Source organism: Ursus arctos, unplaced genomic scaffold (assembly GCF_023065955.2).
Source record: "Ursus arctos isolate Adak ecotype North America unplaced genomic scaffold, UrsArc2.0 scaffold_34, whole genome shotgun sequence".
NCBI classification, from domain to species: Eukaryota; Metazoa; Chordata; class Mammalia; order Carnivora; family Ursidae; genus Ursus; species Ursus arctos.
In genome coordinates this window covers 21,367,569-21,393,200 of record NW_026623030.1, presented here as the reverse complement: position 1 = coordinate 21,393,200, position 25,632 = coordinate 21,367,569, and the positions used below count along the sequence as shown (strand labels likewise).

The 25,632-nt window shown below is 48.3% G+C and overlaps 1 protein-coding gene across 2 annotated transcripts in view; it reads left to right on the top strand.

The window, feature by feature from the left end:
• RPH3A (rabphilin 3A) overlaps positions 1-25,632 on the top strand; it is a 64,776-nt gene that overhangs the window by 27,369 nt on the left and 11,775 nt on the right. For both annotated transcript variants that reach the window (XM_026514910.3, XM_044389885.2), the window contains 12 exons: positions 12-141; positions 1,407-1,493; positions 2,011-2,176; positions 5,409-5,447; positions 5,555-5,707; positions 11,188-11,274; positions 12,913-12,975; positions 13,976-14,212; positions 16,535-16,614; positions 19,251-19,325; positions 20,797-20,906; positions 25,405-25,531. In XM_026514910.3, the coding sequence (XP_026370695.2) occupies positions 12-141; positions 1,407-1,493; positions 2,011-2,176; positions 5,409-5,447; positions 5,555-5,707; positions 11,188-11,274; positions 12,913-12,975; positions 13,976-14,212; positions 16,535-16,614; positions 19,251-19,325; positions 20,797-20,906; positions 25,405-25,531 (1,354 nt within the window). The remainder of the gene's footprint in view (positions 1-11; positions 142-1,406; positions 1,494-2,010; positions 2,177-5,408; positions 5,448-5,554; positions 5,708-11,187; positions 11,275-12,912; positions 12,976-13,975; positions 14,213-16,534; positions 16,615-19,250; positions 19,326-20,796; positions 20,907-25,404; positions 25,532-25,632) is intronic.

Genomic DNA, 25,632 nt, shown 5'->3' with positions numbered 1-25,632 from the left:
TCTGCTTCCAGGCGCCTGGTGGACCGTCTGGAGAACATGCGGAAGAACGTGGCCGGGGACGGGGTGAGCCGATGCATTCTGTGTGGAGAACAACTGGGGATGCTGGGCTCTGCCTGTGCGGTGTGTGAGGACTGTAAGAAGGTACCGTCACCCTCTCTTCCCTGCTTCCCTGCTCATCTCATGCACAGGGCTAGGCCTGGGCTTGAGCCAGCCTTGGGGGGACCCAGGGTCTTGGGGATGGAGCTTGGATCCTGAAGGGTAGTTGCCAGCGTAGGATTCCTTTGGGAGTGCTCCCATGCCCAACTATCTTTTAGGCCACCCTGATTCTGGTTCCTGTCCTGGAAGATGCTCTGACTCTTCTGTCCCCTTGGAGCTCAGCTCCATCTAGGGGGAACTTGGGAGGCTGAGGTAGGACTTGAGCTATGGTTGAGCCTGCAAGCACTCTGCTTGTGGCTTAGCGAGTTGTGCGTCGGGCTCAAGAGCATGCCGGGCAGGTGTCTACACCTGTGTGTACATGGAAGGCTTACCCAGCATCCTCTTACCCTGGCTTAGAAAGCCCCTCTCCAGCCAAGTTAGAGCCACTGGGCTTCCTGAGTATTCATTCTTGAAGGGGAGTGCTCCCTCCACCCTGCACCCTCCCCTCAAGCCCCTGTTGGTGCTTGACGATTCCAGGACACGGATACAGCTGTCCTTGGATCTGCCCGATTCCCAGGAAAGGAATTCAGGGGGGCACCTGAGCTGGGGACATCCACAATGTCACCTGGCATCTCCCGCTTGGGGTCCCCCTTAGCATTTAGAATGCAGTATTGGGGAAAGTTTATCTAGGCTAAAACACTTACCTGCTGCAGTCAACCAGAGAGGGAAAGTTTTGTGACCTGTTGGGTTTTCCTTTTTGTCCTGACTGCCAGGCAACTCAGGCAAAAGTAGAACGTTCGAACCATCACACAGTCATGGCCTTTATGTGGGTGACTTTCTTCTCCTTGGAGAGCTGAACCTACAGCCATAGTCTAGGTTATGTCAGATTCATGTGGGAAAGAAAGAAGAAATAAATTAATAAACAAATATGTGGCCTCTGCTCTTAAAAACTCATGTCAGTGATCTCTCCTGTGTGGGGGCTGAAAACTCAGACCCCACAGGGACCCCTGGAGAACTCAAGAGAATTCACTCCTCCAGTGCCGGGGAGTGACTCCAGGTCTTGTTACTGGAGATGAAGACTCAGATTGGAACTTTGATCCTAACTGGCCTTGGTCATGGGAGGGAGGTGAGAAAGAGAGAGTTCAAGCTCTTTACGTCCGTCAAGAGAGAATGGGGCTCAGTTGCCACCCTTCCCAGCCCCTTCGCCCCAATCACTGGCGGCTCAGAGCCTGGCATGTCTGAGTGTGGCCTGGGCTGTATTTTGTCCCCAGAATGTCTGCACCAAGTGTGGGGTGGAGACCTCCAATAACCGCCCGCATCCCGTGTGGCTCTGCAAAATCTGCATCGAGCAGAGAGAGGTGAGTGGATTGATCCCGTCTGGCTTTGGGGGCACCCTTCCTTGTTTGCCCAGCTCCCCCTTCCTCACTGTAACCAGGGAAACAGGGTGGCAGTCGAGGGCTGGGGAGCCTGGTAAGGGATTGGTAAAAAGGAGCTAGCTCATCACTGACAGAACAGTCCGTGATGTTTGAGTGAATTTCTTTTCTCCCACTTCCGTGAATTTTCTCTTCCTAGAAGTAGGGGGCACACCACATTTAAGAGGTGGAAGACTTGGAGTCCACTTACTGTCTTTCCACTCTCTCGCTGGGTAACTTTATACCAGTTCATCATCTTTCTGATATTCAGCTTTCTCCATCAAGAAAATGGGTATACTCAGGCCCTGCCTACTGAGTGTTTGGGGATATTGCGTGAGTCAAACAGGAATTGTGACGGGCTCTGTACAGTGGGCAGGGATCAAAGTGAAAAACCGGCACTCGTGAAGGCAGGACTCTTAGTGCTTGGCTGCCCTGTCTTCATCCTCTCCGTCTTTTCCCCTAGGTGTGGAAGCGTTCCGGAGCATGGTTCTTCAAGGGCTTCCCCAAACAAGTCCTCCCCCAGCCTATGCCTATAAGGAAGACCAAGCCCCAGCAGCCTGTCAGCGAGCCTGCTGCCCCTGAGCAGGTCACCCCGGAGCCCAAGCATGCTGCCCGGGCTCCAACCCGAGGTAGGACAAAACAGTTTCTCCTTTTAGGACCAAGGACAGATCTTGGCTAACTGGTCTGCCCGGAGGATGTCTTGAGATCATGTCTTGTGTTTCCACCCAGCTGGTGGACAGCCAGCCTCTGGGCTTGGGTTTAGGACCCCATGCACAGCTCACCATGAACCCTTATCGAGAGGGTAGCACAGGAAACCAGTATGGAGCTTCCTCAAAAAGTTAAAAATAGGGCTACCCTACAATCCAGCAATCGCACTACTGGGTATTTACCCGAAGAATACAAAAACACTAATTCAAAGGGGTACATGCACCCCAATGTTTATAGCAGCGTTATTTACAATAGCCAAGCTATGGAAGCAGTTTATGAATGAATTGATGAATGAATTGATTCATCAACCAATTGATGAATGAATACAGAATGAATTGGTGAATGAATTGATTCATCAACCAATTGATGAATGAATACAGAATGAATTGATGAATGAATTGATTCATCAACCAATTGATGAATGAATACAGAAGACATGGTAGATATAAATATAGATGTACACACAATGGAATATAATTCAGTCATTAAAAAGAATGACATCTTGCCATTTGCAACAACATGGATGGTGCTAGAGAGTAGAATGCTAAGCAAATAAGTCAGAGAAAGACAAATACCATGTGATTTCACTCATATGTGGAATTTAAGAAGCAATAAACGAGCAAAGGGAGAGAGGGAGAGAAACCAAGATACAGTCTTTTAACTGTAGAGAGCACACTGACAGTCACCAGAGGGGAGGAGTGAGGGGGCGGGTGAACTAGGTGATGGGGATTAAGGAGTGCACTTGCCACGATGAGCACAGGGTGATGTGTGGAAGTGTTGAGTCACTATATTGTACATCTGGAATGACTATAACACTGCATAGTATAGTGTAATACAGTAACACTATTGCCTCATACAGTGTAATATGGTAACACCGTTGTATCGTGTAGTATGGTAACACTATTGTATAATACTGGAATTAAAATAAAAACTTTTTAAAAAGAGAGGGTAGCACAGGAAGCTCTCCAGCAGTGCCAGGCTGCCAACAGCTTTCGTTGTCATGCCTGATGGAGTATTTAGAGGTACAACAGTGGTGGAAATTAAAATTAGAAACAGAGACTCCCATCACCACAATACACCCTGGAGCCTGAGGAAGACTTGCTGGGAAGGCCTTCCTTGTCCCTGCGACTTTACTATCAGCCATCAGCATATCTGAAATGGTACTAATTAAAAGTGAGAGATGAGTGGAAGGGAAATTACTAAAAGAAAATTACCACTGCTATGGATAGTATCACTCTTATCCAAGTATTATTATTAATTAGTAAAATGATGATAAAAGGGAGAGGCAAAAAAGTAAAAAGACGAAAAAAAGCAGCTACAATGCAGACATATTTTAATTGCATGAGACCAGTAGGATTGACCAGACGAGCCCCTTGTAATGATCTCAGTTAACACCAAGTGATAAAATCTGGTCTGAATGACAGTTCTGCAGTTGCGTGCCGGCCGTGTTTCTGAAAGGAAGGTTATAGATGAAGGTCTCCAAGGTTGAAATGCCCCACAATGTCTACCATAAGATGACTTCTCACAGTGCACAATACAGTGCCTGGCACTCAAAAGGCATCCACCAAATTCTTTCCTCCTGACGTGGCCCAAGCAATGTCTGTTCCTTGCAGAGAATTCCTGAATTCTCAATACACACCGCGTTCCTGAGGACCCCCCTGTGTCACCCCCAGAGCATCCTTCTTCCTGGTTAAGCATCCCCTCCCCCCCCACCGTGTAGGCTGAGAACACTACTCCCTGTCAAGATCTGGGACTTCTGAGACCAAGAGGACCTGAATCTCGGTTCCAGCTCCACTGCTTACCATCCGCATGAGCTTGGGCAAGTCGCCTGGGCCTCCGAGACTCTTTCCTCATCTGTGAAATGGGGTTCATAACTCACTGGGTTATTTTGAAGATTAAATGAGATACGAGATGGGAGGTGCTTTGTGGAATGTAGTGCCTAGTAAATATTGACCAATATTACATAATGTTAAAGACAACAGACACACACATAAATAGTGTGAATTAGCTTATCAGATAAACTCTGGACAAAGCAAATAACTCCAAAACTGTGGTTGATGTAACACCCATTTATATCACTAGAAAGAAGTAACATCACCAGCGTTGCAGAGTGACACGTGAAAAATTATTGGTAATAATTTTGGGGGGGGGGGAATGGGTAGTTTACAAACTGTTGGTAGGACTAGAAATCACCTCCAGCCTTTTGGAAAGTGTTACAGCAGAATCTATTAAAATTTGAAGTGTACGTGCCATTTGATCTGGCAATCCCTCTCTGGGAATAGATCTAACAGCAATAAAAGGACCAATATAAACAGATATATGTGTAAGTATATTTGTATCATTATTTATGGTAGCAAAACCCCTGGAAAATCCTGAATGTTCACTAATGGGATTGTTTAATGGACTATGATACAGCCACACCCTGATATATTAGGCATCTTTTAAAATGGAATGATGGAAATGTATATTATAGATTCAGAATTATGCCCATAATAGAAGCTTTTGGTACTCTTTTAACAAACCAGTGGGTTCTAGGCTCTTTTCTGTGCCCTGGGAATACAGTGTTAAATGGAACAGACAAAGTCCTTGCCCTCAGGCAGCTAAAATTGTCCTGGGGGAACAGATAACCAACAGCATGGGCAAATACCATGTAATACCAGGTAGTGATGGCGTATGGAGGACAGATGAAGCGGGTGAAGGGACAGATATGCCAAGAGGCTCCGTGTTGGATGGAATTGCCACAGAAGGGCTGTATGAGGAGATGGTATTTGGGGGGAAGGGTAGAGAGGGCTCATGGAATATTTGGGAATGTCACACGCAAAAGGACCTAAGGTTGGAGTATGCCTGGTGAGTCCTGGGGAAAATCAAGTGAACAGAGAACATTCTAGAACAGTTTGTAAGATCATTGGCTAATGACCCCAATTTGTTCTTTTTAAAGCTCGTGCGTGCTCACACGTGCTTGTACACTCAAAGGAAATCATGTGAAATACTAAATGGGAGCGACCTTACAGGGGGAGTTGAGAGAGGGGACTTCCAATTCATTTTGTGAAAGTTGCTAAGAGTGTCACTGGGCTCTTCCGTGCACTCCTTAAGTGAGGGCTCTCCAGAGACTGTAAAACAAGGACACCCCATTATTTCTCTCTCTCTCTCCAGGTGACACTGAAGACAGGAGGGGCCCAGGTCAGAAGACAGGTAGGTTCTGCTGACTCAGTCTTCTATTTGGGGACAGGAGCCCTTCTATCCTTCTCTCCCATCCCTCTGCTGCCCTTTCTCCATTTAACGCGTGCTTTTCCCTCCAGGTCCTGAACCGGCCTCTGGTCCTGGGCGAGGGAGCTATGGGCCTCCTGTGCGCAGGGCCTCTGAGGCACGCATGAGCTCATCCAGCCGGGACTCAGAGAGCTGGGACCACGGCCACAGTGGGGCTGCCGGTGACTCCAGCCGGAGCCCAGCAGGTAGGAGACATGGGCAAATCCGGACAGGCTTCCTGGATGAGGAGAATCCAAAGGAATGGGGGTGACAATATTTTAATCCGTATATTCATTCAGTATTTATTGAGCATCTACTGTATGCCGTGTTCCATTCTAGATGCTGGTTCTAGTCTATGGTAGAGGAAAGACAACTCAGAAAGAATTCTGACTCTAGACAGCCATATGTTTGGTTATATCCATTTCCCGCTCTAATGCCAAATGTCAGGAAAACGTAGGGGGTTTTGCCTTCCTCCCTGGAAGCCCTGAGGAAAATGCCACATGCCTTTGAGCAAAGTCAGGATGCTTCCTTCTCACAGACCCACCACAGTTCTTTGTTCTCTTGGCCAGTGGTCTCTGCTGTCCGTGAGGATGGGGTGGGTTGGCATGGCCAGGATGTCACTTACAGCTGCTCTCGGCTCACTGGGTGCCCGGCACCTCTGGCTGCACTCACAGGGGATTGATTTGTCAAGAGTACCCGCCGGTGGGAGTCCTTGATTCCTGGACTTTGGGGAAAATGTCTACTGGATGGGAGAGATCAAAGCTCCCTGCCTCCTGTGTGAGACCTCAGAGCCGCTTCATTTCCTTTGTAGCAAGGGGATGAGACTGGGTCCAAAGTTAGATGGGCTGAATATTCAGGTCCCATGGTGACTTCTGGCTTCTCTTCCTCAATAGTGGGTCTGTAGCTTAGGCCCGTAGTCCCTCTTCTCGGCAAGAGAGCTGGGTACACACCCTGTGCTTAATCCACTGTGCATACCCCCCAATGAGCCTGTGATTCAGATTCATAGAAAAAGAAGAATTTCTGAGCTCTGCAACATCATGGAGTATTTGTTGAGTACTTACTCTGCACCAGATGCTGGCCTAAGCTCTTCATGCAGACCATCTCATTTAATCCTTGTCACAACCCCAAACCCTGTCATGAAGACTTCTATTATTCCCATTTTACAGGTGGAGAAACTGAGCTCAGAGAAGTGATGACACTTGCCCTAGGTCACACAGCTGATCGTTGGTTCAAATGGAAATTAAACCCATGTCTGGCCAACGTCAAAGCTTGTGCTTGTTTTTCTCTTTCAGAGGTGACGTTTTCATTGATAGTGCTTTTTAAAAACATCTTTTTAAATGATGGTAAAATATACTAAATATTAAGTTTATCATTTTAACTATTTTTAAGTATACAGTTCAGTGGCAGTAAGGGCATTCACACTGTCATGCAACCATCACCACTATCTCCAGAACCATTTCATCCCAAACTGAAACTTTTACCCATTAAACAATAATTCTGCATTCCATCTCCTCCCCCCCAGCCCCTGGTGACCACTAACCACTATGGATTTGCTTATTCTTGACATCTCATATAAGTGGAATTACACAATACGTGGCCTTTTGTGACTGGCTTCTTCCACTTAGCATCCTGTGTTCAAGGTTCACTCATGTCGTGGCATGTATCAGATCCCTGAATTCCTTTTTAAGGCTGAATAATATCCCCTTGCACAGATAGACATTTCGTTTATCCATTCATCTGTTAATGGACCTTTGGGTTGTTTCCACCTTTTGGCTGTTGTGAATAATGAACATTGGTGTGCAAATATCTGTTTGAATCCGTGCTCTTAATTGGGGGGGGGGTCTATACCTAGAAGTGGAATAGCTGGATCATATGGTAATTCTATGCTTAATTTTTTTAGGAACCACCCATACTGGGTTCTACAGCAGCTTCACCAGAAATACACAAGGGTTCCAGTTTCTCCACATTTTCACCAACATTTGTATAGTGTGTGTGTGTGTGTGTGTGTGTGTGTGTGTGTGTGTATCCATCCTAATGCATGTGAACTGGTATCTCATGTTTTTTATTTCCATTTTCTCGATGATTAGTGATGTTGAGCATCTTCTCATGTGCTCATTGGCCATTCGTTTATTTTCTTTGGAGAAATGTCTGTTTAAGTCCTTCGCCCATTTTTTAATTGGGATGTTTGTTTTATTATTGTTGAGTTACAGGAGTTCTTTATATATTCTGGATGTTAACCCCTTTCCAGATCTATGATTTGTCAATATTTTCTCCCATTCTGTGGGTTGCCTTTTCGCTCCATTGATAGTGTCCTTTCATGCACAAAAGTTTTTTTTTTTTTAATTTTGACGAGTCCAATTTTTTTATCTTTTATTTTCTGTGCTTTGGGAGTCATATTCAGTCATCCAAAGATTTATTTATTTATTTATTTTAGAGAGAGAGAGCATGCAGTGGGGAGGGGCAGAGGGAGAGAGAGAATCTTTTTTTTTTTTTTAAAGATTTTATTTATTTATTTGACAGAGATAGAGACAGCCAGCGAGAGAGGGAACACAAGCAGGGGGAGTGGGAGAGGAAGAAGCAGGCTCATAGCAGAGGAGCCTGATGCGGGGCTCGATCCCATAACGCCGGGATCACGCCCTGAGCCGAAGGCAGACGCTTAACCGCTGTGCAACCCAGGCGCCCCGGAGAGAGAGAATCTCAATCTCACGACCCTGAGATCATGACCTGAGCCGAAACCAAGAGTCAGTTGCTCAACCAACTGAGCCACCCAGGCACCCCCTCTTTGACCTATTTTTAGTTAACTTTTGTATACGAAGCCTGTGCTTTTAACTTCTGTATTATTTTGCCTCTTGAGGGAAAAGACAGTCATACAACATTCCTGAGCCAGATTTGACCCCCTGTCCCTCAAGAGTCAGTGTAAATGTTACTGCCATCTATGAAGCTTCTAGCAGCCGCCTGCTCCCCCTAGAGCTGAGTTACTTGCTCCCTCCTCTGAGTTCCCAGAGTACTGACACCCAGCTCTAATTAGTGCTTGTCACCATCTAAAGCATATTAAAGCCAGAATCTCTCTCCCTGAGAGAGCAGTAGAAGACAGGGGATCAGCAGATCCATGTACCTTGGGTGTGTATTAAAAGCACTGGTCCCCTGCCCCGTTCCAGACCTACTAAATCAGAATTCCTGGGGTCAGAACCTAGACTCTGCACTTCTTAAGCAAATTCCTCAGGTGATTTCCGTGAACGCCGAAGTTTGAGAAACATTGCTCAGGAGCCTGAAAAGTTAGATAAATGAGTTTGGATGTTTTCCTGAAGGTGCTAGGGAGCCACAGAAGGATATTGAGCAGAGGAAGGGCCAGCGTCTTGTATTTTTATATCATTCACACATTGCACAGGTATGGCAACTCAAATCCTGTCTGGTGGCACTGAGGTTATTCAGAGGGGTCTGGTGCCCTAAAACACAGACATGTCTGTGCTACCCTCTTTATGCCATCTGCAGAAGGTATGATTGCCTCCCTTCCTGATCCGCTGGAGCCCAGATGCCCTTGCTGTGTCGTAAAAGGCTCAGTCATGCCGGCAGCCCTCAGTGATGACCAGCCTAAGCCCCACAGGGAATTCCATCAGGAGTGCAGAGGATGCTTGCAACTCAGGCCCCAGACCCTCAACAAGAATCAGGTCAGCTCTGCATTTCCGCATTCAGTAACCCTGACACCTCCCAGCGCCCCCTTCTCCGCAGATCTGGGACTTGGAGTTAGTGCTGTGGAATAAACCAAAATCATCCCGACTTTTCTTTAGGCTACAGAGGTCGTCTGGGCAGCGATATCCCCTTCATGTTGGTACACCTAAACTCCAAGTCCAAAGGCCACCGGCACCAGGAAGCTGTCCCCATCCCCCCAGCCAAAGGTCGCCTCTTGCCTCCATCCCCCGCGATGTTACTTATTTACCTCTGTGGCCATTTCAGTTCAGTGTCAAGGGCACAAACACCAGAACAAAGACCTTGTGGGGTCAGATCTCAGCTCTACCACCTACCAGCTGTGCATTCCCATTTTACAGATCAAGACATCAGGCTTTCATATATTGTAAAATGGAAAGGATGACAGTAATCAGTCGTATCTCCTGGGGTTGCACTGAAGGATTACGTGAACCTGAACCTCACAGTGGTACTGGTAAAGATCTCGGAGCAGAGCCTGGCATGTGGGGGGCCCAGGGGGCATGATTATTCACTTTCTACCTCCAGGGGCAGGTATAACATAATAGCTAAGGACAGGGATTCTGGACTGACCTCAGGCACACATAACTGCCATTTTCTCACCTGCAAAGTGGGGACTGTAATATCACACATGACATCGAGTTGTGAGGGTTCCAGGAGGTGGTGCTCACGGCCTGGCACATCTGAAGTACTCAGTGGATGTTGGCTGTTACTGCTGTTTCATAAGCTCATTATTTCAGTGTCTGTCTCCTTCTTCTGACTGGGCCATGCACTCTTGGAGGAATTAAGATGGTTTTTGTCCATCATTGCCTAGGGATTGGCACTTGGTAGACATTCAGTGAACACTTGTTGAATGAGCAAGAGAGTGAGTGAGTGAATGAATGAATGAATGAATGAACAAGGACCCAAATGAACAAACCACAGTGCTACTGCAGGACCCATAGGGCTTGGTAAGCCCCCAGCCAGAGGTGGCAAAGCCCCTTTTGTCATTAGCATTCAAGCATCTCTCCAGTGACAAAGAGCTGAATTCAGGAAAGGTGGGATCCAGCCCAGTGAAATGAGAGAGGACGGGGCTTTCTTCCAGGAATGTCATACCTTCTGGATGCCAGGAACTGCTGTGTACATTATCCCCTTTGATCCCCCAGTAGCTGTGCAGGAGACAGTAGCATCTGATGGTCTCTGGCGGACTCCAGAGACCAAAGGCCTGAATTCAAACGCTGGCTCTGCCACTAACCAGTAAGGAAACATTAAGTGAGCTCCTTAGCCCTCTGTGTCCAGCTTCCCCATTTGTAAACTGGAGATAATACAGCACCCACTTCATGGGGTATAGAGGTGAAATAAGTTCTTATATGTGAAGTCCCTGAAACATGGAACACGTAAACATTAAATAAACGTTAACTCATTATTATCTAGTAGATAGAGTTGTTCCTTCCGTGAGACATCTGAGGTTCAGAGAGGGTGAATGACCAGCCCAAAGTCACACAGCTTATACAAGAAGCTGGACGCAGAGCTAGGTCCCTGTGCAGATAGAGACCAGATTCAATAATAACATTTAGTGTTTGCTCCATGCCAGGTGCTGTTCTGAGCCCTTCGCTTGTATTGTATCATAGCCTCTCCAGCACAACCCTAGGAGGTAGGTACTATTATCCCCATTTCGCAGATGAGGAGACTGAGACCCAGAGAGGACAGGTCACTTGTGCAAGGTCACACAGGTGGAGGCGACATCACGAAACCTTTGCTTTTCGACCCCCGTGTTGCCACTGTGACCCGCGTAGCGGTTCTGAGTGTTGCACAGAGAGAAGGCACAGAGGGAAGGAGAGGGTCTAGAGGAGCTGAGAGTGTCGGGGCCTGCAATCAGTTCAAACCCAGGAGCCATTGCATCGTGCCGGCTGACCGGTTCCAGGCTTTCTCCTGCTTCCACTCTGTGTGCGCATGTGTGGGTACCTGCACGCAGAGCACAACAGCTCTTTCCTTTTCCCGGCAGGTTTGCGACGGGCCAACTCCGTGCAGGCCTCCAGACCTGCTCCTGCTGCCGTGCAGAGCCCAGCACCGCCTCAGCCCGGGCAGTCAGGTACCTGCCGCCCACCCACCCAGACTGTCACTCAGCTGGGACCCTGCTGCCTCCCATCCTTGCCTGCAGAGCCCGCCCGGCTTTCTGCAAAGCCACAGCCACTACCAAACCCTCAGCTCTGCGAAGACCCTCTGAACGAGTAATCCTCTGGGTGGGGAAGCCGGGCACGGGTGAGACGGGAGCAGCGGACCCACCCGCGTTGACAGGGCTTCTTCGTTCCTCGCTGTCCCGCCGCAGGCACTGTCACTCCCTCCCACGGCCCTTACCTTATGCACCTGCCACCTGCTCTCTTACTTTTTCACATCTTTCTTCCCATTGATTCACTTGAAAAACGGAACCGAGAGAACTTGCTATCCCAGACTCTGTCTCAAGGAAGTGCTGGGGACACATGCTCCCAGAACAGCAGTGTGAGAGTCAGGAAGAAATGGTGACCAAAGAGATGGGTAATATAGGAAAATCTATACAAATATGGGTTGCATAGAACAATAGGAGTAATGCCTGATCGGTGCAATTAACATTTTGTCTATTTAAGAGAAACCTGTGATAATGGCATAAAGGAGAAACCAGTATTCCATGCCCTAAAGATAACAAAGTACCACACACCGAGTGGCCTAAAAGAACAGATATTTATAGTCTCACAGTTCTGAAGGCCAAAAGTCCGAAATCAAAGGGCTAGGAGGGCTGGCTTCCCCAGAAGGCTGTCAGGGACAATCCCCTTCAACCCTCTCTCCTAGCTTCCGGTGGCCCATGCCTTCCTTGGCCCATGGGTGGCACTCTCCCCGTGCCTTCACATCGTGTTCCTTCTACGTACATCTCCATGTCTTTGTAAGGACATAGTCGTATGGCATTAAGGTCCACCCTGATGACCTCATCCTTACTTGATCTTCTGCAAAGACCCTCTTTCCACATGAGGCCACATTCACAGGGACTGGGGGTTAGAACTTAGCATCCTTTGGGGAATACAGTTCCACCCACTGCAGGGGGTGATTATAAAAATTAATGCAATGAAAATAGAGCAGTGCAGTGCGATTCTCAGTATGCTGGCCTGCTGAAGGTTCTGAGCCCGGGGCCTGTTCTTTTCTGCTCAAAAGGGAAATTCACAAAAGTTAGAGAGGTGTTAGAGACGAAGCACCTAAATGAGATGTTGCCATGGTGGAGTGGGTATTGACAGGCAGTGGGAACTGAAATGACTTTCTTGCTATGTGGTTGAACGTTATTCCAAGCCCCTCCCTTGGCTCTCCCCTGCATCCCACGCTTTGGGAAATGTAGTTCTAAAGAATCCACTGGACCAGGAATGACCCCATAGCGATGGTGGACTCAAGGCATAAACCCTCCTATCACCTTACAAATAATTCTTACTCCATTCGTTCATCAACTTCGTAACAGCCGGTGGAATGCAAAGAGCAGGTAGAGCCATCCCCATTTCACAGAGGAGGAAGCTGAGGCCCAGGAGGGAAGCACTGGGGCTTGAACCCAGGGCTTTCTGAACTCAGAGTCCCCCAGTGGGACCATTCCTACATCCCTGGGTACCTCTGCCCATCACCTGCTGCCCCCAGGCCTGTGTCTACACTCCTGAAATGAGGGGGGGTAGGAAAGAACACCCAAATGATGCGAATCCCTCTCTGTTTCCCCATTCAGGGCCTCCAGGAGGCAGCAAACCCAGCTCTGGGCCAGCAGGACGCTTTCCAGATCAGAGACCAGGCAAGTGTTCCTTTCTTTCCATACCTGTCCCGTGGGCATCTCTTCCTGTGAGAGAGCAGGGGCTGCCAGACCTTTGCCCCCTCTGCACCCAGCGAGCCATCTGATGAGCTCTAAGGGGCCTCCCTAATTCCAAAACCCTGCATAGTCCTCACTACGATTAGCTAGATAGAAAAGGACAGCACTACAGTGGTTAAGAGCACTGACTGCCTGGATTCAAATCCGGGCTCCTTTCCTTCCCAGCTGTCAAGGCACTTAACTTCCCTGAGCCTCTGTTTCCTTATCTCTAAAATGGGAATAACCTCACAGAATCGATGGGAGTATTAAACAGACTAGGGCATGTGAAACCTTAGCACACGGCCTGGAATGGATTAAGATCTGCTGAGTGACAGGAAGTCTTCTGTGCGGTGTATGGGGTTCATCATCAGTTACTGGAGCTACGCCTTACCCGCCGCTCTCTGGCTCACCGGGTACTGTTCTAAGTGCTGTACGTGCAGTAGATAATTTTGAAAACAACAGCTACTAGTTTCGAGCGCCCTCAGGTATTATAATTCCCATTTTGCATGTGAGGAAACCAAGGCTCAGAGACATTAAGTAACTTGCCCCAGGTCACACAGCAGAGATTCAAACCCAGGCCATCTGGCTGCAGAGCCCACACCACTGATCAGTACCCCCATGAGGTCTGTTTTGCCTGCATCCAAATCAGCCCCTGGGACTTGTTATATGGGGCCCGAGGACCTGCACTTTTGCAAGCTTCCCTAGGTGGTTTTGACAAAGGCAACATTCAGAGAACCAGTGAGTAACATGATGTACCTCCCCACCCCCCAGTCAGCTGGATATGGTGTCCTCCGTGGCTGGGCTGGGGTGCTTCTGGTACAAGGCTTGCCGAGCACCTGGTATACAGTAGGTGCTCATCACTAATAGTAATGCTGCAGCAGTTGCTGCTCTCGTGGCACAGAGACTCAGCTGCCTCTTTCCTGCCCTCTCCCCATCTCCCCTGCAGAAGTGGCTCCTGGCGATTCTGGCTATGCTGGGGCCGCTGCCCCGCTCCGGGAGGAGAGAACGGGGGGAGTTGGGGGCTACTCAGCAGCTGGAGCCAGGGAGGACCGAGCGGGCCCCCCACCAGGCCCCTATTCCCAAGCGTCTGCTGCCCCCCAGCCTGCCACGGCCCCTGCCCGCCAGCCCCCACCCCCGGAGGAGGAGGAGGAAGAAGCCAACAGCTACGATTCGGATGAAGCAAGTAGGTGGCACTTATGGGAAGAGTGTCTGGGGAGAGTCACTTCGGGATGTCATCCCCGGGGAGAGAGGAACAGCCCCCCAATATGCCAAGCCTAACAAACGTATTAACCAAGTTATAAAGATACAGATTTGTGTTACTCAATTCACAAAACAACATCGGCTTTCTAAAGAATAGGTGCTATGTATATTTTTATTGTGATAAATATGTAACATCAAAGTTACTATTGAAATTATTTTAAAGAGTACAGTTCGACTACATTTGCGATGTTCAGATGTTCAGTTTGCTGGTTCCTCAGCAGGTCAGACAGAAGTATCATATGACCCAGCATTTCACTTCGATAGATAGATAGATAGATAGATAGATAGATAGATGATAGATAGATGATAGATAGATAGATAGATAGATAGATAGATAGATGATAGATAGATGATAGATAGATGATTGATAGATAGATTGATAGATAGATAGATAGATAGATAGATAGATAGATAGATAGATATGTATTTTAATAGCCTCTAAACCTCTTCAATGTATATCTTCTACAAGTAATTTCTTAACCATAATTTAAAAATTCCTAGGCATTTCCTCAGGCATCCATCCCTTCAATGACTTGTAAAGTGCCTGTTCTGGGCCTTGCCCACTCAGACCCGAAGTCCTAGGGACACACACACACATGCATACACCAGTGCCACTTATCCTGGGTGTGTCTGAGCAGCAAGGGAGAACCGGGGTGGCCTTTGTGAGCTGGCGGGAGACATGGATGGACGAGTATCTGGATCTAATATGTGTGGTGGGGTTGGAGGCGTTCCAAGAGCTCCTGGTCAGGTGGACAGACAGGACACGCACAGAAGAAGTAGACCCACGGTCATAATCGGTGGCCTGGCTTTGGCCCACCGTGTCACCTCTCCTTGATGTGAAACGCGAGGTGAATACTGCCTCCCACACAGAGCTAGAGGAGGGTCAACTGAGGTACCTCCTGGGAAAATGCTTCATAAACTGGCCGTCATTATCACCACGTAGTGCTAAACACACAAGAGGAGTTATTATGATGTTAGTATGTGCATCAGAAGTACCAAAAGTCAACACCTGCTGAGCACTTCTCTTGTGCCGGGCACTTTTTCTAAGTGTGTTGTGTGCACGTGCTCATTTAGTCTTTCCACTGGGCCTCGGAATAGGTGCTTCTATAATCCCATTTCACAGATAGGGAGACTGAGGCTCTGAGAGCTTCAGGGACCCGGCCACGCTCACACCGCCAGTGAGTGGCGGGGCTGACGGTCAATCATAGATGACCAGGATGAAACAGCAGCTGTGCTCTCCCACCGGTCCTGGGCCTGCCGTCTCAGGGAAGGAGAGTGGGGAGTCCACGGCCACCTTGTGAGCCACGGGCTGCTTCTGCTCTGGCAATGTGCTGTACTTAGCCCACCTTTCTGCCTTTCTGCACACCAATAACTTCTGAACAGCGTTCTCTGCTCCTTCCTTCTGCCTTAAGTGTCTCTTCACTGACCTGCCATGCCTAGAAGACCCTCCCAGCTTGCATCTGTCCCTATTACAAGCTGTCCCCGGTGATTTACAACAAGCCTATCACTGTATTCAACTATATACTGCTCACTCACTCATGCACTCATCTCTAGAGTGGACACATGTTTTATTAAGCACATACTATGTGCTCCAAACTCTTCTAGGGCTAGGGACACCGTGGCAAAACAAAAGCAAAAGAACAACAGCCAAAACGACTGATCTAATGGAACTAACATTCTAGTGTCGACAAATAGTTAACATGCCAATGAGTTCATTTCAAATGGAGCAGGAAATAAAATAGGACAATGACCGCGAGGGTGACTGCTTCTAGATGGAGTGATCAGGGAGGGAGGAGGTGACATTGAAACCAAGATGTGGCTAATGCGAAGACACAGCCATGTGAGGGTCCAGAGGAAGAGTATTCCAGGCAGAGGCAACTCAATGCTCAGACTCATTTCTTCCTCTAGGGGAGTAAGTGAGCACTGACTGTGTGCCCTGTACTGTGCCCAGTGGGGACAGAGCAGCGAACGAGACAGTCACAGCCCTTGCCCTCAGGGCGCTCTCAATCTAGCAGGATGGGAAGTCATTAACTAGGCAAATGCACACTCGGTTAAGTGATCTCAGGTGTGCTGAGGGCTCCGAAGGACAGGAGGGTCTACCAGGATGGGGCATCCAGAGCAGGGACCGAGTCTTCCCCTCTGTAGGCTCAATGCCTCGAGCAGACTGGGCACATAGTAAGTGCTCAGGAAATGTTTGTGAATGACTGAAGAATGTTCTCTTGGTTCCTGCCTCTGCCCCCTTCAGCCACCCTGGGGGCCCTGGAGTTCAGCCTTCTCTACGACCAGGACAACAGCTCCCTGCACTGCACCATCATAAAAGCCAAGGTGAGTGAGAGGCCAAGCTGGGGACCACGCGGATGCTCTGGCATGTCTAGGGGGCTTGGGAATGGCTTGGGTGACCAGGCCTGTCTACCTGTGACAGTGACAATTGATAGAAAGGGGCAAGAATTAGCCAGGACGTTCCCTTTAGACAACTTCCTTCGGGGGTGTTCCAGGGGGTTTCACTGAGCTTCAAGGGCAGAACTTCAAGGGCAGAGCTGAAGTCAGCCCAGACCGTCCACAGCCTCTGGAGGGGACTGAAGCAGAGGGGCTGCCTGGCGGCGATGACAGCCTGATTGACAGCTGACAGGCTCACCTAATGGCTCCTTCTGCTCTCGTGGCTGGCAGGCTGGAACAGCGGCCTGAGGCGGGGGCAGGGGCCCCATTGTTGCAGATACTAGGACATCTCTCTGCTGCGGACTCCAGGGGGAGCGAGCCAACTCAACTGGAGACCCCAGGCAAGCTAGATGATGCCAGTGCCTATCCCAGAAAGTAACTGAGGGGGTTTCCCCTGCTGCGAGCATGACCCATGTGAAAGCAGAAGCAAGGCTCAGGAAACAGACTTCCTGGGTTCACGCACTAACTCCATTGCTCCCCAGTTGTGCGATTTGGGGAAAGTTACTCAACATCTCTGAGCCCCAGTGTGCCATTTGTAAATCCGGGATAATAATGTGCCTCTCCCACAAGGATGACTGAGTATGAAGTGTAAGGCGGCCACACATTCTCACTGGCCCAGGGCAGTGCTTAGCCATGCCCACGACCTTGCAGGAATAATTAAAAGCTCCCCTTTTCACTCGTTTGGATGATAAGCGAGGCTAACACTTACCACAGCTCCTGGATCAACACGCCCAGGGCACGTCTTGGGCAGGTCTCGCTGAGCGCCTGTCTCGTAGTCACTGCAGCGAGCACTTACATGCCCCAAGAGCACAGTGAGGGAAGCGCATTCATTAGCCCCGTTCGTCTTCCTGGGGACCTCGGAGGTCGGGATCATTATTAGCCCCGTTGTACAAATGGGGAAACTGAGTCTCGGAAAGGTAAAGCCTGAGGTCACGCAGCTGGTAGGGATAGAGCTGGATTTGCATCCCGATGTAATGGTTTCGCTCCCTGCCCAGTCCCCTCCTTCAGCTCCAGAAATGGGTGGAAGCCACACCATTACAGCCCCCTTGAGACAGGATACAGAAAGTTCACACGCTCGGGCTGGGCAGGTGACGGAGACGAGCAAAATGTGTGAGATGTTCGGCTGTGGGAGTAGCTTCGGTAAACCGGCGTGAGCAGGCCCCAAACTAAGATGTTCAAATTCAGATTTTAAAAGCATAGAGTCAGCCAATTTGCGGCCTTGCAATCCCAGTAGTCATTCCTGAAACGTTCATCAAATGCTGACTCCGTACCGGGCACTGCCCTAAATGCTGATGGTCCTAGCGTAGCCAAGAACCGGCCCTACCCTCATGGACTCACGTCAGGGAAATGGCCAAGAAACCATGGCTGTGACATTTCCTGAGTATTATACACCCTCCCAGGCTTTCCACGGTGATTTCATTCCACTTAATCTTCACAGGTTCTATCATCATTCCCATTTGACAGACGGCAAAACTGAGGTACAGGGAGATTAAGTGACTTGCCCAAATCACAAGGGCAGGAAGTGGCAGAGCTGGGGTTTGAACCCATGCAGTCCAGCTCAAGAGCCTGTGCTTTTACCCACAAGGCTACTCTATGAGCTTTTCCCCTTGCCCCCCACTTTGTGGCACCTTCTCCCTATTGTCCACACTCACTAGTGCCAGGCCCAGAGTTCACCCTTCATAGGTGAGGTCTCATTTAATCCCCCAAGGACCCCATGAACCGGGGCTGCAATCAGCCCCATGGAACAGATGGGGAAACTGAGGCCCACAGAGATTCGTGGCTTTGGGATTAGTGCTGTGAGAGGGGACAGTGGAAGCCCAGAGGTGGGACACCTGCCCAGCCCTGGCATAGGAAGATGGACAGAGTATGTCTGGGCCCCAGGAATTTGAGGTTGCTCATATTAACAAGCCCAATTTAATTCCTACCCCAGACAAACTCCCTTACCCCACGGTGTCTCACTTGAGCCTCATTCAAGCCCAGGGAGGGGGGCTGGACAGACATTGTGATCCCCATCTTATGGATGGGAAAACTGAGGTCTCAGAAATGAGTACAGGGGCCAGGGCCAGAACTCAGGTCGCCTTTCCCCAGCTTCTCCTTCTCTCCCATCCCTCTTGTTCTGGAACATTTCCTTCCATGCTAGGAATAACAGTCCAGCATTGGTGCAGCGGTCACTGTGGGCCAGGCTCTGTGCCCAGCACTTCACATGGGCATATGTATAACTACATGTAAGTGTTACCGCAGATACTATTATCCCGTTTGACAGATGAGGAAAATGAGGCTCAGAGAGGTTAAGGAACTTGCCAAAAGTCACACAGCGGGGAAGTGACATGGCCAGGCTCCAAACCCTGTTTGCCTGATTCCGACATTCTTCCCAAGATACTTCATGTCCCTTCTCTGTCTTTGGAAGAAGAAGTGCAAGGGTTGACTGGTGGGCAGGACAGATGCCAGGGGCTGTGCCCGTTGCCTGTGACAGTTGAGTGCCAGGCCCTCCCAAGGCCCTCATGCTGTTGCCTTTTCTCTTGCAGGGCCTGAAGCCCATGGATTCCAACGGCTTGGCTGATCCCTATGTTAAGCTGCATCTCCTGCCGGGAGCCAGCAAGGTACCATATGGCCTGGGCCTCTCGGCAGGCTGGGCACATGGGCCCTGGCAGGCACCCAATGTTCCCAACTCAGAGCCTAAAATAGCCCCCCTATCTGGCCCCAAACCCCCCTCCTCCCTGAATGGCAAAGTCCTTGCAAGAGGTAAGGGATGGGGGGTAGACCAGGAGTTACTCCCCCTTGAGGGACAGGCGCTCTGCCCATTTCTCCAGCCCAAAAATGTGGGATCCAGGGAGCTGCTGGAGGCCAGGAGAGAAGCAGAAGCCCCGGTTATGCCATCCACCTGCCCAAATACCTTCAGTGGCTCCCCAGTGCTGACCATGGCTCACCACCACCAACCCCCCGCCCCCACTTTATGTCCCAACCAAACACTTCTCTCTCAAGAGGAATGAATAGCTGTCTCCAGGCTGCAGTACTAAGCACTTGAGAAAGTGTTTGTCATGAAGTGAAAATGCACTGCGGCCCCGCCCACCTTTCTCTCCCTCCCAGCTCGCTCACCTGCATATCACTACCTTGCTCTGGGGAAGGACAATGGAGTTAACTCTCCTTTCTTTGGAGGGACCCACTCAGAGCACATGGCTAGAAATGAAAGCGTGCTTTCTTGGAATTTATTTTCCGCTTTGTTGTATTAATTTGACATGTGTGTCCCAAAAATAAGGGTGACTGTACACTTGGTTGCATGATCTTGGGAAAATGGCTGTTAGGAATTTCTGCAAGTATGAAATGCCCCATAACACAAAGAGGACACACATGTCTGCAATCACACACACACTGTCTCTCACTCTTTTCTTTGTTTGGATTAAGAAAGGAGAGTCCCTCCCTGGCCATGGCCAAACTGTGAAGTGATTGGCCACTACTCATTCTAGCCCCCCAGTGACATTTGCTTCTCCTTGAGACTCTTTCTTTGCTCACGCCTGAATCCAAACTTGCTTTGCCAAAGCGTCCAGTGAGTCATTTACATGTTAGTATGAATTAGATTTGCTACCAGGCCACCTCTTCTGGATATAGTGTATTTTTAGCTGTCTTTCTTAGAGTAAAATGAAAACCTTGTCCCCTAGGGACTTTCAGGCATGGAGTATACGGTCTAGGGAGACAGAAGAAACCATTTCAATGCCCCCCAGAAATTGTGTTTTCACTGCCTATAAGTGAGTGACTCTTTATGTCTGCCTTTTTGGCCTATAAATCGTATGTTTTTCTCATGCTCTCTAATCTTAATGGAAAGTTCAAAGAGAGGGCCCAGCACACAGAGGAAGGGGTGGCCCAGGGTCCAGCATTGACGATGGCTGTAGCCAGCACTGGGGATGCCCTCCACTCACTGAGAGCATGCATTTGCGAGCAACTGAGCCCCTGGACACTCGTAAGGGGAGCGGACTCCTATATCACCCACCCACCTACCCCAAGTCGACCCAAAGGATGAGGCTGCAGGGCTGGCTTCCCACCAAGCGGGTGTCTGTCCATCTCTCTGGGCTGTAGTCCAACAAGCTCCGTACAAAAACCCTACGGAACACCCGGAACCCTGTCTGGAATGAGACCCTTGTCTATCATGGCATCACAGACGAGGACATGCAGAGGAAGACGCTCAGGTACCTGCTGGGTGGGGGGCAGAGGGGGGGTGAGGCTGGGCAGGCTGCCCATGCCGCTGCCAGAGGCCACTCTTGAAAACACATCTGCCTGGTGCTTTCTTTCTTTTTTACTTCTGCAAACATATGCTTTGGTAGAAACTTTTGAAAATATAGATAAACAAGACTCTTAACATCTTGGTGTCTAGACGTTCAGGTTGTGTGCATGTATCTACGTGTGCAAATGTGTCTTACAAAATTAAGTATTTTAAAAATGGACCATTCTAATAATTAATCAGCCTCTCTTAATGTATTGATGCCATTTTATATTCTTCTACAGTGTTTTGTTAAACCGCATTTTTAATTATGTAAGCAATAAGAAAATACACTTTTCTGGTCAAAAAAGAAATGATAGAGAAGGCAAAGCTGCTTTTAAATGTTAGTCCCCAGGGCGCCTGGGTGACTCAGTCGGCTAAGCGTCTGCCTTCGGCTCGGGTCATGATCCCGGGGTCCTGGGGTCGAGCCCCGTGTCGGGGATCCCTGCTCAGCAGGGAGCCTGCTTCTTCCTCTCCCTCTGCCCCTCCCCACTGCTCACGCCCTCTCCTCTCTCTCTCCCTCTCTCAAATAAATAAATAAATAAAATCTTTTAAAAAAATAAAAAATAAACAAATGTTAGTCCCTTCCGCCAGCCTGGGTCCACCCCCCCCCCCCAGTGCATGCATATTCCTACTACTGTTTACAACATGGACAGTATCCTGATGTGTAGATCTGGAACTTCCCCTTTTCTTAACACCGTATCTTGGGGTTACAGCCGTGGGAAGACAGTCAGGTCTGCCTCACGCTTGACTGCTTCAGAGTATTACACAGAATGGTTTATTTTTCAAATAAAAATTGAAATTTTTTTAATGTTTTATGATTAAATATTACAAATGTACAGAAAAGCATATCAACATAATAAAACACCCACCAACGCAACACTCAGTCTTTTAGAAAATCTTCATATTAAGCGTCTGCCTTCGGCTCAGGGCGTGATCCCGGCGTTATGGGATCGAGCCCCACATCAGGCTCCTCCCCTGGGAGCCTGCTTCTTCCTCTCCCACTCCCCCTGCTTGTGTTCCCTCTCTCGCTGGCTGTCTTTCTCTGTCAAATAAATGAATAAAATCTTTAAAAAAAAATAAAAATAAAAAAAAGAAAATCTTCATATTTTGCTGTATGTGCTTTGGCTTTTTTAATTATTATTATTTTCAAGAAAGAAAGCCCTGCGGATGCAGATTGAAGCTCCTTGCCTATACTCCCATCCCCTCCTCTCTTCTTTCCCCCTCAGGGCTAAGCGCCACACTGAATTTTATGGGTGTCATTCCCAAGCATGTTTTATACTTCAGCTACGTGCTTATGCATCTATAAACAGTGATGGTATTGTCTGGCATGTTTTTAAACTTTTCAAGGATTTATTTATTTATTTGAGAGAGAATGAGCAGCAGAGGGGGAGCAGAGGGAGAAAGAGAGAGAGAGAGAGAATCTCAAGCAGATGCCCCACTGAGCTCGGAGCCCAACACGGGGCTCGATCTCACAACCCTGAGATCATGGCCTGACCTGAAATCAAGAGTCAGACACTTAACCGACTGAGCCACCCAGGTGCCCCTGGCCTGTTTTAAATTTTATGTAAATGTTTATCAGTTTATTCAGCCGGCGTCCTGCCTACAGTGTCCTGTTTCCAGCTTCTCTCTTTTACAAAGTTGCAATGAGCATCCTTTACGCTTCCTTCTGTACGTTCTAGTGTTTCCTTAGGCTGGAAGCCGAAGGGGAACGTTTGTTGGATCATAGTAGATGTTTTTGTTTTGTTTTGTTTTGTTTTTACAAGCCATACAAACCGCTTTTCAAATTGGCTGTTGCACGTACCTTCCCGCCAGCTACAGTATTATTTTAAGTAAACGTTTTTATGGCAGGGTAACAGCCATTTAGAAAAATGTGCACATAAAAACTGTACAGATTGATGAGTTTTTACAAAGTGAACGCACTGGGGTCTGAGAACAGAACATTCCCAGACCCCAGACACCCTGCCCCTAGTGCTGTCCTTCTAGTGAGGACCCTCCCCTCAGGGTATTCACCACCCTAACTTCTAGAGGACAATGAACTCAGTCTGGTTTTGTACTTTACATAAACGGAATGGTACAGCAGGACTCTCCTCTGTCTTTCCACTTAACGTATTTGTGATACTTGCCCAAGTTGTGTGTAGTTGTAGGTTGTTAATTCTTGTCCCTCTTTATTTTTTTAAGATTTATTCATTTATTTTAGAGAGAGAGAGAAAGAGAGCACATGGTGGGGGTGGGGGGCAGAGGGCAAGGGAGAGAGAGAATCTCAACATAACTCCCCGCTGAGCACAGAGCCCAGTGCAGGGCTTGATCCCACAACCCCGAGATCATGACCTGAGCCGAAATCAAGAGTTGGACGCTCAACCAACTGAGCCACCTGGGCGCCCCATCTTGTCGCTCTTCCGTATCCATTGTGTGACTATGCTACAGTTTTATTTATCCATTCTACTGTTAAGGGACATTTGGTTCATTTTCATTTGGGGGCTATTACAATAGCCGTGCTAGGAACATTCTAGCAACATTGTATTATGCACACTTCTCTTCCTAGGAGCGTGATGGTTGAATCATAGTGTATGTATATGTTCAGCTTTAGAAGAAACTGACAATTTTCCATAGCGATTGTACCAGTTGTCACTCCTACCAGCAATGTACAAGAGTCCCGGTTCCTCCACAGCTTCATCAATACTTTGGCATTCTGGCCATTCTGGAGGGTGTGTACTGGTGTTGCATTATGGTTCTGCCTTTCCCTGGTGTTGGCTGATTACAACCCTGCTTTCCACATACACAATTATATTCTTATGGTTATCTCATGATTTTTCTTAAATAGTCCCCCATTATAGAATGCATACGTTATTTCTGCTTTTTCACAACTAGAAACAATACCGTGATAAACATCTTTGTAGTTAAATATTTTTGCACTTCTTATGTCTTTGAGATAAATTCCTAGAACTGGCATTATTGGTTCAGAAATGATGATTAAGTCTTTGGGGACACATTGCCCTGCAGAGGGACGGGGTTGGTTACATGCTCACCAGCCAAGTAGAGACACCTTTTTTTTTTTTTTTCCAGTCCTAAACAGCATGGGGCTCAGCCACGAGGGTGCTCTGGCTCTCCAGCACTTTGCACATTGTTCAACAAACGTGGATGGCCAAGGGGCAAGATGCCGTTGGTCCCAGCCTGCCCCTCAGACTGCCTCCCATGCCTCAGGGGCACACATCCTTCCTCCCCTTTGGTATATGTCAGGATGAATTATCATTGCCGTAACGGGTCCTTTTGGCCTCCTGAGGAAACTTTCCATGACCTGCCCTTTCTGTGTGTACCTCTCTCCTACTCACTTGTGCGGAGTAGATAACAAAGGGCAATATAGTGTTTGAGGATTCACAGAGACCTGGATTCAAATCCTGGTTCTGCCTCTTACCAGGGAAAAATTATCCACCTCTCTGGTCTCCGGTCTCTGCTCTAAAGTGAGAAACTCAGATGTCTGCAGGGAGAACAAATTAAAGGAGGAGAGATTGACTAAGTTCCTGGTCTAACTTTGCAAAAGATGATGCTCAAATGGCCATAAAGTATTCCTTAATCCCTGAGGAATGATAAATTAAAACTATAATGAGATACTATTGCTCAGTCAGAAAGACTAAAATTAAAGACTGACAAAATAAAAGTTAGCAAAAATGAAGAGCAACCAGAATGGGCATGACTTGCTGGTGGGGGTAGAACGGGTGGAACCACTCTGGAAGACTGTTTAGAAGTTTCTACCAAAGCTAAACTTCTCTGTAGCCCGTGACTCAGCATTTCCACCCCTGGGAAGATCCATGTGCCTGCAGAAAGACTCAGACAGGACTGTTCTGTGGCAGCTTTATGCGTAATAGCTTAAAGCTAGAAATTGGTCGAAACCAAATGTCCATCAGTAGCAGAAGCACTAGGGTATGGTTCCATGGTGGAATACTATACAGCAGTGAAAAGGACACATCACTATAGACACAGATGAAGCCACCAACATAGTGCTGAGCAAAATAAACCAAGCATCTGATTTTATGTGTATGAGGGTCCAAAACAAGACAATGTGAATCTTACCAGAGGCCAAGAGAGTGGTTATTGTTAAGGGAGGTCATGACTAGAAGGGACCGTGGAGGTCTTCCAGGAGCCGGAATGCTCTATATTTTGAACTGGATGGCTGTTACATCCTTGCATGCATATGCAAAAACTCAGCAGGCTCTAAATTTAAAATGTGGGCACATTACTGCTTGTAAGTCACACTGAAATAAAGAAGAAACATGAAGGAGCTGGCCTGGTGCTCAATAAATAGGAAACTGACCTATTCCTATGCACATTACACACTCCCTGCCAGAATCAATCATAGCTCTTGGCGTACATGGTATTTGCTCAATACAGGCTCTGTGTTCTCTCCCCACCCCTTACGTTGATCGCAGGATCTCTGTCTGTGATGAGGACAAATTTGGCCATAACGAGTTTATTGGTGAGACGAGATTTTCACTCAAGAAACTGAAGCCCAACCAGAAAAAGAATTTCAATATCTGTCTGGAGCGGGTGATCCCGGTGAGTGCCTTTGCCCCGAGGGAACGATGGGGGAGAAGAGTCTGGGGGCTGGGGGGCTTCCTCTGGGCCTGCAAAGAGGGGGAGGGAGATTTCAGGTCAGA